Source organism: Myotis nattereri (assembly GCF_964212035.1).
Source record: "Myotis nattereri genome assembly, chromosome: 1".
Lineage (NCBI taxonomy): Eukaryota > Metazoa > Chordata > Mammalia > Chiroptera > Vespertilionidae > Myotis > Myotis nattereri.
This window is the reverse complement of record NC_138075.1, coordinates 26,698,749-26,715,485: the sequence shown is the minus strand read 5'-3', so window position 1 is coordinate 26,715,485 and position 16,737 is coordinate 26,698,749. Positions and strand designations below refer to the sequence as shown.

The 16,737-nt window shown below is 47.9% G+C and overlaps 1 protein-coding gene across 1 annotated transcript in view; it reads left to right on the top strand.

The window, feature by feature from the left end:
- TTC9 (tetratricopeptide repeat domain 9) overlaps positions 1–11,990 on the top strand; it is a 29,540-nt gene extending 17,550 nt beyond the window's left edge. The window contains exons 2-3 of the mRNA XM_081088001.1: positions 8,222–8,404; positions 10,399–11,990. Of these exons, the coding sequence (XP_080944127.1) occupies positions 8,222–8,404; positions 10,399–10,478 (263 nt within the window). The 3' untranslated portion in view covers positions 10,479–11,990. The remainder of the gene's footprint in view (positions 1–8,221; positions 8,405–10,398) is intronic.
- Positions 11,991–16,737: the final 4,747 nt, after the last annotated feature.

Here is a 16,737-nt window from a genome sequence, read left to right as displayed (position 1 = left end):
AGTGGGAATAATACTAGAACCTCAGTGCCTGGCCTATTCGTGCTTAATAATCTGCTCTTACTCTTATTACCCTTCTGGGAGGATGGATAGAACATCTCAGCCTTTTGTTTCTCCATTTCCCTGGCCTGGTCTCCTCTTCTCCAGTGAGAAGTCTCCAATCACTATGAAGAGAAAAGCCTAAAGTGTCACAAGTTGACTAAGAACAATTGTTTGTCCACATGTACAGATTTTCACGTGGTCATCTGGTGGGTAATCCTGGAGCTCCACATGGCTATCCTGGGTTCTAAAAGCTTAACCAAATATATGGTTCTTAAGAAACGTATATCCAAAATGCTAGAACATAAAAGCTCAGGCGATAAGGAGGCCCACCTATAGGTGCCCATTAAGAATGTGGATTACTGCCTTGCCAGTGTGGCTCAGTTGGTTGGAGCATCCTCCTGTACACCAAAAGGTTGCCAGTTTGATTCCTGGCCAGAGCACATACCTAGGTTCCATCCCCTGTATGGGCACATACAGGAGGCAACTGATCAATGTTTCTCTCATATATCAGTTTCTCTCTCTCTCTCTCTCTCTCTCTCTCTCTCTCTCTCTCTCTCTCCCCCTCTCTCCCTACCCCTCTCTCTAAAAGCAGTAAAACATATCGTGGAGTGAAGTTTATCTTATCAATAAAAATATGGATTACTGGACTCTTGGGAATCTGCATTGCCCGGCATGGGGTCTGAGAATCTCTGTCTATACTAATAAAAGGGTAATGTGCTAATTAGATCAGACGTCTTCTGGACAAAGCCACAGTGGCGGGGGCTGAGGCAGAGGTGGTTAGGAGTGATCAGGCCGGCAGGGGAGAGCGGTTAGGGGTGATCAGGCAGGCAGGCATGCAGAGGCAGTTAGGGGCGATCAGGCAGGCGAGCAGTTAGGAGCTAGCAGTCCCAGATTGCGAGAGGGATGTCCGCGGGGTCCTAGATTGGAGAGGGTGCAGGCTGGGCTGAGGGACCCTCCACCCCTGTGCACGAATTTCATGCACCAGATCTCTAGTGTTAAATAAGCTTCCATGGATGATTTAATGAGAAACACTTGTCTGTAGGGTTCTGTTCAGGTGTCAGGGTCTGGAGCTTGGGAAGCACGGGCTATTTTCATCCTGCCAATAAGCCTTCAAGGAAAAGGTAGGTAGCAACTAAAATTACCTTCATTTTTACCCACTGCAACACTGAGGCCCTGAGAGGTGAGGTGTAACTAAAGGACACCAGTGATGCCCGTGCTAGGGACGTTGTCATGCATCAACTAACTCAGAGGCACCAAACCTGGCCAGCAACTTCTCCATTGAAAGTACTTCCCTCTTCCCTCATAGGCTCTCTCGTGCCTTATAGTCTCAGGAACCAGGCCTATTAATTTTCCTGCCACGCTGGCTTTTAGAGCTCCTAGCTCTCTTGAATCTAGAACTCCAGAGGAGCCCAGTGACTTTGGGTCCCTCCCTCCATCCCATCCATAAAGCTGTCAGCCAGATACTGACTGTGGAATCCACTCACCCATTCGTGGTGAGGGGAGGGGCGGAGAGCAGGGAGCAGGCAGCTCTAATGTTTGGGGTGTGGAGGGGTGGGGGTAGAACCAGCTGTTGACTCAGAGGCTTTCTAATCTATGAGAAGAAAATAGGCCCAGAATCCCACCCATTCTTTCCCTCGAGCCCCCGTTTCTGACTGTAAAGCTGCTTTGGTGATGTTCTTTGCCTGTACCCGCCTATCCCCAGGAGGGAAAACACACCTTTGAAAGGAAAACTGAGAAGTTAAAGCAAGCCTCCAACCTAGGTTTGGGAGACATTTGTGGCAGGTGGGAGTTTCTGTGCAAGCCAGACCGTGACACAAAAATCAGAAATCAAAAGGAGAGAGTTGTTTGCAGAGCTCTGAAGGCAAGCATCTGTATACGCAGGAGCGACCATCCGCACTTTTGTGGAAAGGTGAGATTGAGGGGGTCGCTGCAGTCCTGTGACGGAGCCTCCTAAGTAAAAGTCACCGTCATGTCACTGCACACTCTATGTTCCCATCGCTCTGCCATAGGAAGACCCACCACAATACATCTGACCTATTCCTAAAAATGTGCTTTAAATTCAGCTGTAGCTTTGTGTATGTATTATCTATTGTGTGTAGGACTCAAAGGGACATTTTCTCTGATGAAGGTACATGTTGCTGGAGAAGCCATATTTGACAAATGGCTTCCTAAAGAACTAGCAGTTAGGAGATTGAGCTGAGTGCCCAGCACTGAGTGAGACATATAGTACATTAACTATGTCATCTTATCATCACAAGAGTTCCCACAAAGGAGATATTACCTCCATTTAACACATGAGAAGGAGGCCCAGGGAGATTAAGTAACGTGCCTGAGGGCCTGGGCTAGTGGGTGGCAGAACTTGGGTTCCAGCCCAGGAACATGTATCTCCAGATCCACCGCTGCTGTTCAGCCAGGACCACCCAGAACTGGCACGATACTCTGTGCCTATTCAGTGTGGTTATGACCCGTACCAGCGGCTGAGTATTCTGAATGTCACCTCTGTCCAGATCCACGCTCCTTCCACTTGACTACTATGCCATTGCCCTTTGAAATCAATTCGAAAACCAATCAAATAATTTGGTTAACTTTTGGGAAAATTTCTCCCAGTAACGTCATAGCCCCTTCTTGGTGCCACCTCCCAAAGGAATGGCCAGCAAGGTGTATGAGTTTCCTGAGGCTGCTGAAATAAAGGACCACAACCTGGGTGGCTTCGAATAACAAATGTATTGTCTCGCAGATCTGGAGGTGAGGAGTCTAAGATCAAGGTGTGGCCAGGGGTAGGTTTTTTCTGACCTCTTTGAGGGAGAATCCGTTCCCTCCTACCTCTGGTAGCCTCCAGCGTTCCTTGGTGTGTAGCTGGCAGTCTTCTCCCTGTGTCTTTTCACATTGCCTTTCTTCCGTGTGTCAGTCTCTGTCCAAATGTCTTCTTTTTATAAGGACACCCACCGTTTTGAATCAGGGTCCATCCTAATGACCTCATTTTGACTTGATGACCTCTGTAAAGACCCTCTCACCAGATACGATCATGTTTTGAGGATTCCAACTTATCTTTTGGGGAGGACACAATTCAACCCCTAACAGTGAGGCAGCCCCATAGAGTAGGTTCCTTCTCCTCGCTCCTGGCCCCAGATGGGTCTTTCCTTCCCTCCCATCCAGGGAAAACTACAGTGAATCAGCTGAAAACCAATGGCTACAAAAACTTGTTCGGCCTCCTCTCATCCAGTTTCCCTTCATCTCGTGCCAACGAGTGGCGTTTTGCCCAGGCAGTCACTATGCCCTGCGTGCACCAGGAAAAACAAAAACAGGTTGCCAGAGCCAGGAAAACCTGACATGTTTTAGCCCGAGGTCTCACTGTCGTTTCTTTGGGGAACATCAAATGATTTCCCTTGTCTGAGTGCATGAGTGTGCAATGGGGTTAAGTTGCTGGTTGTCTTAAGTTTTCCTACCACAGATCCCTTAAGAAAGCCTGCCCGGCCTTTTCATAGAAACATCCCCTAACCACCCAAGGTGGGCAATGGAAGAGGAACTTCCACTTGGAAGGGGTGGTTGGAGACTTACAGCCCCAAGTCTTGTCCCAAATGTACCTTTCTCTTGTAAGTTGCACATGAGGCTCAGGGAAGGCTGTTTCTCTTCCAGCACTTCTTCCCAAGCATGAAGAGAAACTCGCCTTAATTCTCCACCAGCCCATCAGTCCCAGGAGGCAGTGTTTGGTTCATTACCTGATCCCAGTGGCCTGTGGGGTGCCCAGTGCAGTGAGGCATCACTTCTGGCCTTGACCGTGGAACACAGAGGAAGGTAGTTTACACAGGTGACCTGTCCTTTGCCAGGGGTTATGTGGATTTCCAAAGGCTTCAAATGCAAACTCACAAGCACCCATGGTCAAGAGCACAGTCTTGGAAGCCTGGCAGAAGTAGATGGATAGCATCATTCTTTCACCTCCTACTTGAGTGACATTCAGTAGATTACTTAAATTCTAAGGAAATGGGTTTCATCATCTGTAAAACAAACAAAAATAGAACCTGTTTCATAGAGTTACTGTGATAATTAAAAGACATAGGATATGTATGTAAGGTATTGAGTTCCACCTCTGACACAGGGGTGGCGGGGGGATTAAAATGGAGATAAAGGAAGGGCAGTGAGATGACCCAACCCATTCTAAGGGTCTACTGCACCCCAGACCCTGGGTAATGGGCAGAGGGACTTGGAAGGAACATCAGAAGACTGCTGGTCAACCTCTCAACTTTCTCAGTTCTAAAATGTGCCTTAAAAACATCCCAGCTTATCTATCCCATGGGCTTGTTACATGGACCCCAAGTCGCTCCCCAGACAAACTAGAGAGGTCTCCCAAAAATTACCTGTAGGTAGGGCTGAGGGCAGCTTTCCAGACTCTCTCTTACCCGCTCCACCCTGGACCCTCTTGAGAGCTCTGGCCTGGCACCCCTGCTTCCTTATCTGGATGGCAGCCCATCCGGACCGGAGCTGACTCTAGATTTCTGTCTTCCTGGGCTCTGCCTCTGATGCCAGCAGGGACTCCACACCCTGGGACCTGCCTGGCCTCACCGCCCAACAGGTCTGAACCCTAGGCCAGAGCCAGGTATCACAGTTCCCACTGGATCTGTAGGGGAAACCATGACATTTTCACCAAATGAGTCCCAGAAATTGTTATTCCAGAAATTGATTGGTATTGTTCCTTTAGCCCTGGGGAAGAGGGATCTTTTCCATTTCCAGGCCTCTTTCCCCACCCCACCCTCCCACCCCCCACCCCACCTCCCACCTCTGCTCCTCACCATTTTAGATGTTCAAAAACTGTGTGTGTGTTTTTTTTAATATATTTTATTGATTTTTTACAGAGAGGAGGGGAGAGAGATAGAGAGTCAGAAACATCGATGAGAAACATCGATCAGCTGCCTCCTGCACATCTCCTACTGGGGATATGCCCGCAACCCAGGTACATGCCCTTGACCGGAATCGAACCTGGGACCCTTCAGTCCGCAGGCCGACGCTATATCCACTGAGCCAAACCGGTTTTGGCCAAAAACTGTGTTTTAAAGAAAACGAAGTTCCCTTTCTAGACTGCTCAGATCAGCAAACAGTGTTTGGTGGAAAACTGGACAGGAAGGAGCTGAGATCACATCGGATAGGCACGGGGAAGCTGAGACAGGAAATCCATCAGTTCTGGGGACAGATGTTGAAGCCCGAGTCTCCCACAGATAGTAGCCAGAGGTTTACGCGCAGGAACCTCGTGGCAGAAACCCCTCCATGTCTGCAGAACTCTGTGAGCACCAGGGCCGACCCCACAGCTCGGGGAGGAGAGGGAAGGCGAGTCCGTGGCATCCACCCAGCGGGATAGCCTCTGGTGTGTCAGCAGATAGAGATCATCTGTGACAACAGCTGCCCACGCCCAGGCCCACCCCAGGCCCAGGGGGCTAGCAGCAGGTGGCTTTAGCTGACTTGTTTGGCTTTCTGCCCTGTGGCCAGTGGAACCTGACAGGTCAGTTTCCAGATCTGGGCTGATTTTCTTTCACTTCCTGGTTCTCGCACCTTCAACTTGAGAAGCTGTCGTTCCCCTCCCCCTCACTCTGCAAGAGGATGTGTTTTGTCCACAATGCTCAGAGAAAGGTCTGGTCTCTTAATCAGCCATTCTGAACCCTAGGAAGTTATTTAAGGGATCAAAACAGCTGAAGTTAGACCCCTGAAGATTAAAATCAGTGACTGGCCTCTATCTGAGGACGGTTCTTCTCATGTGCGAGAGACCTGAGCACAGAAACCCGCCAGGACGCCCCTCGCCCCACCAGCCAGGTCTCGGCAGGAAGGAGCAGCTTGGCCTCCTAAATCTGTTTTTTTAAATTGATCTTTAGAAAGAGAGAGAGAGAGAGAGAGAGAGAGAGAGAGAGAGAGAGAGAGAGAAAGAAACATCAATGAGAGAGAAATATCAATCTGCTGCCTCTTGCATGCCCTACTGAGGATTGAACCTGGGCATGTGCTCTGACCAGGAATCAAACCGTGACCTCCTGGTTCACAGGTCAGTCCTCAGCCGCTGAGCCAGGCTGGCCAGGCTCCTAAGTTCGTTTTTATTTGCTTCGGAGAAGGTGCCTTTTTTTTTTTTTTTTTGCAATCCCTTTCACACTCTTTACTGAATATTTGAGTGATCGAATGGAGATGGAGGTAGCTCAGCAGGGCTGGGATTATGGCAAGGCCAGTGAGGCTACCAGGGAACCAAATTGCAAGAGGCACTCGCTCTCGGGTTCATACAAGTTCTCACCCTGGTCGGACCCTGATTGCTGGTGAGGGGAAGCTTCAGGGGGAGATGGTTTACTCAGAAATGGCTGACTGTGGAATAGTGAGGGGCCCCACCACAGGCACCTGCCAGCCTTGCTTCCTCTTGCCTGGGACGTCCAGGCCTCTCACGTCCACAGGTGTGCCCTGTGTGGGGGCTGGGCACTCCCTATCAGAAGGCCCCTGCTCCTGGGAACTGAAGAGTGAAACATGTATGAAAGAGAACTTGAATCAAGTCAGAGGTAGTTGTCACTGCAGGGCTGCGGGGCTGAAAAACATTATAATAATATTAAATACCGCTTTGGGTACTTACCATGTACCACGCCCTGTGTTAAATACATTATGGCCATTATTTTATATAATCCTCTCAACTCAATAAAGAACTTGGGCTCTAGAGCCAGACAGCATGAATTTAAAGCTCAGCCTTGCCGAACCGGTTTGGCTCAGCGGATAGAGCGTCGGCCTGCGGACTCAAGGGTCCCAGGTTCGATTCCGGTCAAGGGTATGTACCTTGATTGTGGGCACATCCCCAGTGGGGGGTGTGCAGGAGGCAGCTGATCGATCTCTCTCATTGATGTTTCTAACTCTCTGTCCCTCTTGCTTCTTCTCTGTAAAAAAACAATAAAATATATTTTAAAAAAATAAAGCTCAGCCTTGCCTCTTTCCTGATGTGTGACCTTGGGAAATTACTTAACCTCTCTGGACTTCAGCTTTCTCATCTGAAAAATGGGAATAATAATAGAGCTGACATCATGGTATTCCAAGGATCATATCCGGCAATACAAGGAAAGCAATGAGACAAGCATCTGGCACAAGATAAGCACTGGACAAGTATGAGCCATGGTTAGTATTGTGATTGCCTCTTGTAGCTTATTCTTGGGGTTGCCACAACAAAAGTCTCACAGACTGGTGACTTAAACAATAGAAACGTATTGTCTCACAGTTCCAGAAGCTAGGAGTCCAAGATTAAGGTGTTGGTAGGGCTGGTTCCTTCCATGAGCTGTGAGGGAGAATCTGTTCCCTGCGTCTCTCCTCGCTTCTGGGGTTTGCTGGTTTATAGATGATCATCTTCTCCAATGTCTCTTCACTTCATCTTTCCTCTGTGTGTCTATCTCAGTGTCCAAACTTCCCCTTTGTTTGAGTCTGTTTGGGCTGCTAAACAAAAATACCATGGATTGGGTGGCTCAAACAACAACCCCTTATCTCTCACAGTTCTGGAGGCTGAGAAGTCTGAGATCAAGGCACTGGCAGATTCGGTGTCTGGTGAGGACCTGCTTCCTGGATCTTAGCTGACTGTTTTCTCACTGTGTCCTCACAAGGCAGAAGGGGTAGAGGAGCTCCCTGGGGTCGCTTGTATAAGAGTACTAATCCCAATCATGAAAACCCTGTCCTCACGACGTAGTCTCCTTCCAGAGGTCCCTCCAAATTGGGAATTAGTTTTCAACATATGGATTAAGGGAGGGAGGGTGGAGAAACAGACACATTCAACCTATAGCACCCTTTTTATAAGGACATCAGTAATAGTGGCTTAGAACCCACTCTAATGACCTCTTTTAACTTGATTACTTTGGTGAAGACCCTATTTCCAAATTAGGTCACATTCTGAGATACTGGGGATTCACAATCCAACACATCTTTTGTAGGGATGGGGTGGGGGAGGGGGAGAGACACAATTCAACCTATGGTACAAGACTAAGGAATTTGCTCAATGTCACACATCTCATTGGTGATGAAACTGGGTCCTAGACCCCAGGATTATTTGATGGCACATTTCATGGCATGAACCCCATGTGAAGCCCCAACATTCTTGAACCTTCTCTGGATGGGGAGAAAGAACCAAAGAGAGACATTCAGAGCCTACTGCTACTGTGTTGATGGCATTTCCCCTTCTTTCTCCCTTCTCCAGCCTGCCTGCTCCAGGCTGAGCTGGTAAACTATGAACGAGTCAAGGAGTATTGCCTCAAAGTCTTGAAGAAGGAAGGGGAGAACTTCAAGGCCCTTTACCGGTCTGGTGTGGCCTTCTACCACCTTGGGGACTATGACAAAGCACTCTACTACCTGAAAGAAGCAAGGACCCGACAGCCAACAGGTAAGGCAGAAATTGATGTGTTTTCTCATCGTCAGCCACCTCTGGCAGCTCCAGGGGCCCTCTCACTGGGATGGGCAGCTCTCATGATGTGGGGCCAGGCAGGTGCAGAAATGGCAAATTAGGGGTCAGGTGACCGCTAGAACCTAGAATAAGGAAAACATACAGTCCATGCAAGTTCCCTGGGCACCTCCTCTCTTCAAATTGAATATAGAATTCTTTGTCTTTTCTAATCCAGAATCCAGCTTTCTTCACTTACTCAATAAATACATATTGAATTCTTATGATGTGCCCAGATTTCTGCTGGGCACCAGGAATGTGGATGAGAAAAGGTGGCTCATATATTTGAGGAGCTCACACTCTGGTTGGCAAGACAGAACACAAAGGAATGACTTGGGTGCTGAGCCCAGTATCTTCCAGGAAGCGTGCTCTGCCTTCTCCAGTCAGATCCCATTCCTGAGAGGATGCGTTATCTGTACCATTCTTGCAAATTCACATCCACAAGCTCAGCCATTCCTTCATCCCACAGATACTGATTAAGCAGTTACAATGGCCCAGGAACTGTTCTCGGTGCTGAGTAGATGTCAGGGAACGAAAGAAAGCTGTTACATGCAAAGAGTTTATGATATAATGGAGGGAGATGGACAGTAAGCACCTGGACAAATAGATAATGCAATATTTAGTAGTATTAAGTGCTATGAAGAAAATAAAGCAGAAAAAAAGGATCAAGAGTAAATGGGGTGCTATTGTAGACCTGGTGGCAAGAAAGAACCTCTCTGAAGAGATAACATTTCAATAATGACTTTAAATTGATGTTGCCATTGTTCATGGGGCTGACTTTTTTAAATGCATTTCTCTTTCCAAGAAGTCTTTAAGAACTTTAGGATCAATTTGCAAATCTCCAAATGTATACAGTTTTCTTTATTTTTGTAAGAGCACCAATATCTTTATGTTTTGATTAGTTTTCTGAAATCAGTCATGTTCCCCCAACTGTACTGTAACCCACTTGAGGACAAAGAACTGGACTCGATCAACAGAATTTTCTTAAACACCTACTGTATGCCAGCACTGTTCTGGCTGCCATGTGTGCCATGTGTGGCATATTTTAGAATGCTACAGCGTTCGTTTCTACTTCTGGAAGCGAACACCTCTAGCAGCCCTGTAACTCTTATATGCTGGTATGTGCAGAGCTAAACAGCTGTTCCGCATCATACCCCACTCACCAATTTAAAAGCTGGGATTGGGGGATAATTTCCCAGTTTGAGGTGCGGTGGCCTGACTCTACTTATAAGGACAAAAATAAGACAATGAAGCAAAGTCATTTTAAACTCTTCAATTTAAAAAATTACATTCAAGTAATATTTCTTCGTCATTAGATTAGCACTGTTAGGCTAACCTATTTTGGCCCTCATAGAAATGTCATGAGGAAGGTATGACCCCCAGGAGAGGCAGGCTTTGGCGTCAGATGCACCACATACTGTTTGTCTGCTTGGGCATCACACTTAACCTCTCTGGGGCCCAGTTTTCCCTTTTGTCACAGGGAGGGTGATGCTACATACCTTGCAGGGTTTCAAGGAGGGTTAAATGAGATAACATGGCACAAAGTAGGCATTCATAAATGGAAGTTGTTTCTTGCAGACAAGACAGGAGGCTCCAAGAAGTTGGTAACGTGCCTGGACTTAAACTCTAAACAGAGCCTCCGCTCACTGTGCTGACTCAGGAGCACGGGGATATGCTGTTTCATAGAAATAAAGGGGGACATCCCTCCTCCTCTCCTCTCCTTCCCGTCTGTCCCTGGGTCAGGGTGACCTGTCCACATTTGCTAGGGGGAGGCCATGGAGGAGAATGCCAACGTCCTGGCTGCCCTCTCAGGACCTTGATGACAGCTGGCATCATGGACCTTAGTTGACTGAGGATGGCCTGTCCAGGATCTATAGCTGTGGGCCCAATACTTCCCCTCACCACGTGTCCTCTAAGGTGTGTTTCTCTCCTCACAGACACCAACGTGATTCGGTATATCCAGCTGACGGAGATGAAGCTCAGCAGATGCTCCCAGAGAGAGAAGGAAGCCATTTAACTACAACACCTCTCTAGACTTGCACTTGCGCCCGACCCTGGACTTGTAGGCATCCCCTGGCAGAGAACCCCTCCCTGGGTTCTGGTCCTTTCTCCCAACTCCTTCCACCAACACCCCCTCCGCCCCCCCCACACCCTCCACCCCACCACCACCCGCGCCCTTCCCATCTCTTCTTCCTGTTGCCCCTCAACTATTGTCTACTCCCAGTGTGAAAAGAAGGAGATGCAAATTTGGAATCTGGTGGGCTGCCCTGACAATGGAGATATCTTCTTCTCTAGCAGGTCAGCCACTGAGAGGGACCTGACCTCTGTGGGGACAGCCGGGGAGGACTCTCACAGACCAGGAATGCCTGGGTTTCTGACAGAGGCAGATCCTGGCGGTTTACCATCCCAAAAGCAGCAGGCATGAAACCCATGGCTGGACCCTGCACACCTTTCTGACAGACCAGAGCATCTCAAGGCAATTGTGACAGATCCAGGGTTGAGACAAACACCAGGAGCACTGGTTAAGGCAGGAGAGAGACCGTGAACTTGTACACTGGATTTCCCCACCTCTACCCCCAGTAGCCTCCGCCCCTGCCTCTCTTCCTTGTCTTGGCTTGTGCTTTCTTCTCTTGCCCTTGGGGATCTGAGACTGTGCCAGGATTCACATGCCATTGACACCCACTCTCAGTGCCCTCTGGTGACCACACATACCATCCTCCCATCCCCCAGCAGACAGCTGTGACAGCAGAAGGGCAGGGTCAAGTGGGCCAAGGGTTGACCACTAAGGGGATGTGGGGAGGGAGAGAGCATTGTATAGACTGGGCGACTCATTAAGTGTAAATAAAAATAAATTAACAGGCAGAAACTCCTGTCATTTCTGTTGGAAGCAGCCACTCCCCCACTGTTACTCCCTCCCCCAGCGAACTCACTCGGAGCTACTTCCAGCCAGGCAGGATGGGGCTTCCCCAATGGCCATTTGTTCCCTGGTCTACAGCGTTGGCTGCCTCCTCTGTGTGTTAGAGTAGGCTGGCTTGGGGATTCTGCCCACGGGGTTGGCTTTGTGGGACTTTGTGGGACTTGTACAGCCTCTTTGATGACATTAGCTGGACTCGATATCTAGCACAGAGAATGTGTTCAACAAATATTTGTTGAATGAATAAATTATGACTGCAGACTGGCTCTCCTGCCTTAAACTAATTTTATCCCAGCCTAGTCTCCTGGTATCTATGCTCTTCATTGCCATGTTGCTTCAGTCAAATAAGAAACATTTCCTGAGGGCTTCTTGTTTGCCTACCCTTGTGCAATATGCTGTGGGACATAGGACGTGGTCCTATGGAAGAGTCCAGAAATGCTCGTGTGAGATTATTACCAATGACACCTTTCATTTATACGATGCTTTAAATTTTTCAAAGCACTTTCATGTATCTTCCGTGTGATTAGTGAAAGAAACAGTATTGTACAAATTAAAATATATACAGATGCAATAATGTTCATAGTTAGCATTTATTAAATGCATTATCCTCAGCTCTTTACATGTATAAGCTCATTTCTTTCATGCAATTACCCTATGAGTTGGCATTTCTATTTGAAGGATAAGAAAACTGAAAACCAGAGAAACTAACTCTCCCAGCCCAGCAAGTGGTTGAGCTTCAGCCTATGAACCAAGAGGTTACAATTCGACTCCTAGTTAGGGCACATGCCTGGGTTGCGGGCTCGATCCCCAGTGTGGGGTATTCAGGAGGGCAGCCAATCAGTGATTCTCTCTCATTGATATTTCTCTCTCTCTCTCTCTCTCCTTGTCCCTTCCTGTCTGAAATCAATGGGGGAAAAAAACTTATAAAAGAAAAATGAACTGTTGCAAGGTGGCATGGTCTTAAGTGGAATAGCTAGGATTTGAGCCAGGTGTGTCTGACCCCAGAGCTCTAGCTAAAACTACTCTATAATTAGTTTCTGCTCTACGAAGTATATTGAGCAGTTACAACCGCTCAAGAGCAGGACCGTGTGTGTTACATTAAAAAGTTTTGACTGTAGTACCTGAGCTGCCTCTTGTGCTTAAAATGCCCAAAGGAAAACAAAAAAAGGTCCCTAACACGAGACTCGCTAGTCGCCAGGGTGGTAACAGGCCAGGAAAAGAGAGCTGAGCCCCACAGGTATTTCTGCGTATTGTTCATCCTACTTGCTGATGGGCCAGCATGTGTCCAGACAACCCGCCTAGCTTTCCTCACCTCATCCCAGCTTTGGGGAAGAGTCACAATTACAGGCAGAGGATGAAAGGGAATACCAAGTTGATGATGGGTTATTTGTTTAATCCGGGGCTCCACCACTGCAGGATCTCATGGCTGCTGAGGGGCCCAGGAGCCAGCAGCCCAGGGGATACTCACGTGGCTTCTCAAAGGCTTCTAACCGGGACCAGAAGAAAGTTCCAGGAATATCCAAGGGCCCACAGTTGCTTGCCTGTAGCTCAGCCTCTGGAGAAGGGGAAAAGGAAAAGGCTGTAACAGCTGCCCCATTCTACCCCACCCCTAACCACAGCCCTCTCTCTGCCCTCTTCCTCCAAAATGGTTTCACGTGACCCCAATTCAAAACCAGCCTGCAGTGTACATAGCACAGGCAACCGTGCAAAACCCCCCGCCCCCAAGCCTCCAGCCCAGAAAAGCTCAGGAGTTGGCGAACTGCTTGTTAGAATCCGAAGGATAAGATGAGGTCAGAGGTGGCCTGTAGAACCAGTTCAAATTGGCAGGGTCTTCCTTTGGTCTTGCATTCAGGAAGGACTCAGTACCTATTCCCAACATGGGTCACAAGAGTGAGTTGTGGCGAGACCGGACGGATGGGGCTAAGGTTGTTATCATCCTTCCCAAGAAAAAGGTTGGAACCCAGAACTGAATGAGCACAGCCTCATGGGACATCCTAGTACAAGTGTACAGGCTGTCTGCTTGTCTGGTGACTTAGACACACATGCTTATTGGAACTCCATTCACTGTGACCCAACGTTAAATGATCCCAAAGGAAAAAGCTGCCCGGGGTATTAGCTGATGTCCGGGCTGAGTGGTGAATCTTCTGTTCACTTGTCCAACAGAGACGTCAGGGAGCTGCTAAGCAAAATCAGGGGTGTTCACCTTCCCGCCCGCTTCCTTCTCCCTGCCCCTCGCGCACACAGGGCTTGCCATGTAACTGCACGCTGTTTGCAGATGTCACTGCTGAACTCTACCTGGAGCACGAAACCTGGATCTGACTGCCTTGTCATCTCCTGCTTGTACTTTTGGGATAGACTCTTTGGGAAGAAAAATTATACCTTTCTTGTAATGATTATAAACGCCTCACATGTGTATTGTGAATTTTAAGGGGGGACAAACTCCAACCCACAATCCTAGTACCCAAGACAAGCATTATCATCCTTTGGGATATATCTTTTGGTTCTATCTGAGATAAATGCACACATGCACATACACAGTTTGTGGTGGGGTGTTTTTTTCTAAACAAAAACTAGAGCATATTGTATATATATACTTACTCTTTAATAACTTACTTTTCAAAATGTGCATATTTTAGAATATGAAATACCTACACAGACACAAAATTCAAAAATTACAAAAATCTCTATAGTCAGAAGTAAATCTCCTTCCCACCTCTCTGCCAACATCTAGTCTCACTCCTATATCCTGTAGATCCTTCCGGAGGCATTTTAAGCATTTTCAAACATATGTCCATGGTAGCATATGGACGCACGTTTTTGCACCGTGTGCTACTTCACTTATTATGTCAGGAGCATAACATCTTTACACCTTTTTTGCGTGTCTCTCGAACTTTTCAACATCATCCCCATTCTACAGATGGGCCCTTATTTGATAACCAATCTCCTAATAGTGTTTATTTCATTTGTTCCCAGTCTTCGTTGTAAATAAGGTTGCAACAGACATTCTTGTAGCTAAACTGCGCACAAGGAAAAGATTGCTTGGCTATCTTTAAGAATTTTGATAGAAGTTGCCAACTGTCCTCCAGAGTTTGTACCAAAGCGCTCTCTTATCTGCCGCTTGAGAATGCCCTGTTCCCAGCACCCTCACTCGTGGCGGGTATTAGGCCTTATCACATCTTCACCAATTTGATAGAAAAATAATAGGATGTCAATATTGTTTAAACTTGCGTTTCTTTGGTTATTATGGATGAACATCTTCATATGCTTATTGATCATTTGTACTTCTTTCTTTGTGAAATTTCTATTCATTTGATATTGGTATGTTTACCTTTAATATCAACATGTAATTTTATTACGAATATTATTTTTGTCAAGAAACACTGCAAATGGGCTTTCCAAGCGCTTCGCTTTCTAATTTTGCTTATGGTGCTTTTTGACATACATAAATTCTTAATTCTGCAATCAACGTGTTCCTCTGTTGCCAGCTTCTTCTGCCTGTGGCTCACTCTCCCATTTCTGCCAGGTGGCCCCTCTAAAGCACACGGATGGTGTCGCTCTGTAGCTTGAACATCTGTAGTGGCTCCTCATTCACTTTAAAAGCCAAACTCCTTAGCATAACACACAAGGGCTGTCATGTGATTTCCCCCACTGGCTCTTCTGGGCTCACCTGCTGGTCTTCTCCTCAGGGGCCCTACATTCCATTGCCACACAGCTGCTTGGCAGTCCCTGAACCCATGTCCGGGGTCTCTGGGCCTCTGCATGCTGTTCCCTGCCTAGCTGCCCATGCCTTACCCCTCCTGCTCCCTCTTTGCCTTGCTAACTCCGTTCGGACCCTAAGCATCACTCCTTGAAAGCAGTCCCTGACCCCTTAGTCTGCTCTCCTAAAGCAACGCGAGCCTACCTCTGGCCAGCATTTGCTACAGCGAATTGGAATTTCCTGTTTATGTGTGTCTCCCCCGCTACCTGGATATTCAAGGCAGGCGCTGTGGTTTGTTCATTTTTGCAGCCAGAACGTCTAGCACGACGCCTTCACATAGCAAGTGCTCACTAAATGTTGAGCATGGAGCTTGGCACGGATGAATAATGGATTCAGTGGCAGATGTTACTTGAGGTAAATGCAGGGCCGGGCCGGGTCTGTGCTTCTGAGAAGTGAGGAGGTCCTAGGAGATTTGCGTTATAAGAGGAGCCAGGTGCTCCACTGCTGTGCTTTCCGAAACACCAGAATCACTTGAAGTAGCTTTTAAAAAATGCATCATCTCAGGCTCTGCCTGAGATCCATTGAATCAGACTCATGGGGATAATGCTCAGCATACGATTGTGTGTGTGTGTGTGTGTGTGTGTGTGTGTGTGTGTGTGTGTGAGAGAGAGAGAGAGAGAGAGAGAGAGAGAGAGAGAGAGAGAGTCCTAAAGTGTTTCTGATGACCAGCCAGGTTAAAAAGCTGCTGCTGAAGGAGTCCAGCAGATAAATCAAAGCCCCTGGCTCCACTATCTCAAATCATGTGACTTTTGCAGTGGATAGATGGAGCTTTATTTGAACACCAGCTTTGACATCTACTGGCCGTGTGACCTCAGGGCAGTTGCATGACTTTTCAGGCCCTCATTAGCCTCCCTTAAACATGAGGACAATATCATATGCCCTTACAAGGGTGTTGGGAGGATTAAGAACTGCCTGTCTCCTGGCTCCGTGCCTAGCACAGACTAAGCATGAAACAGAACATTCATTTCCTTCCCCCCACCCTCAGCCTCAGTTTCTTCATCTATAGTTTGGCTGCTCATGCCTGTATGTTTGCCTTCCACATTCCCACACCCAACTCCAGAAGGTACAGGACCAGGACTTGGGCGATGCAGGGGGCAGAGGAAGCCCCTTCTCCCACCGCATGCTCTCTCCCCGCACAACAGAGAATGTATAGCAACCACCTGGAAAGATTCTGATGCTTTTCAGACCCAGTTGTCTTTTAGTCGCATCCAAAGATCGACAGTTTTCTTCCTGTGGCTCCGCCCAAAGGCCAGTGGCTTTTCACCTCCAAAGTGAAGGCGATTGTCAGAAAAGAGAGTAGTCATTGCCTGCTCCCCTTCCCGCACCCTGGGATCCTCATCCCATGCCTCAGGGTTGGAAAGACAAGACTGAATGTGAGGTCAAAATAGCTCATCTACAGCCACCTCGATTAAGATGCCCCTGGTTCCCATTCCCAATGCCTCCACACTCTCTCCTCGCCAGCCCGGGGCCGGCAGCCGAGGCAGGGAAAACGCCTTCAGTCCCTCAGGCCTGACAGAGTTCAAATTCCCGAGTCAGCATGAAAAGTCCCACTCTAAATGGACTGAAATTGGATTCTATTAAAAACCGCACGCACTGAGGCCCTTG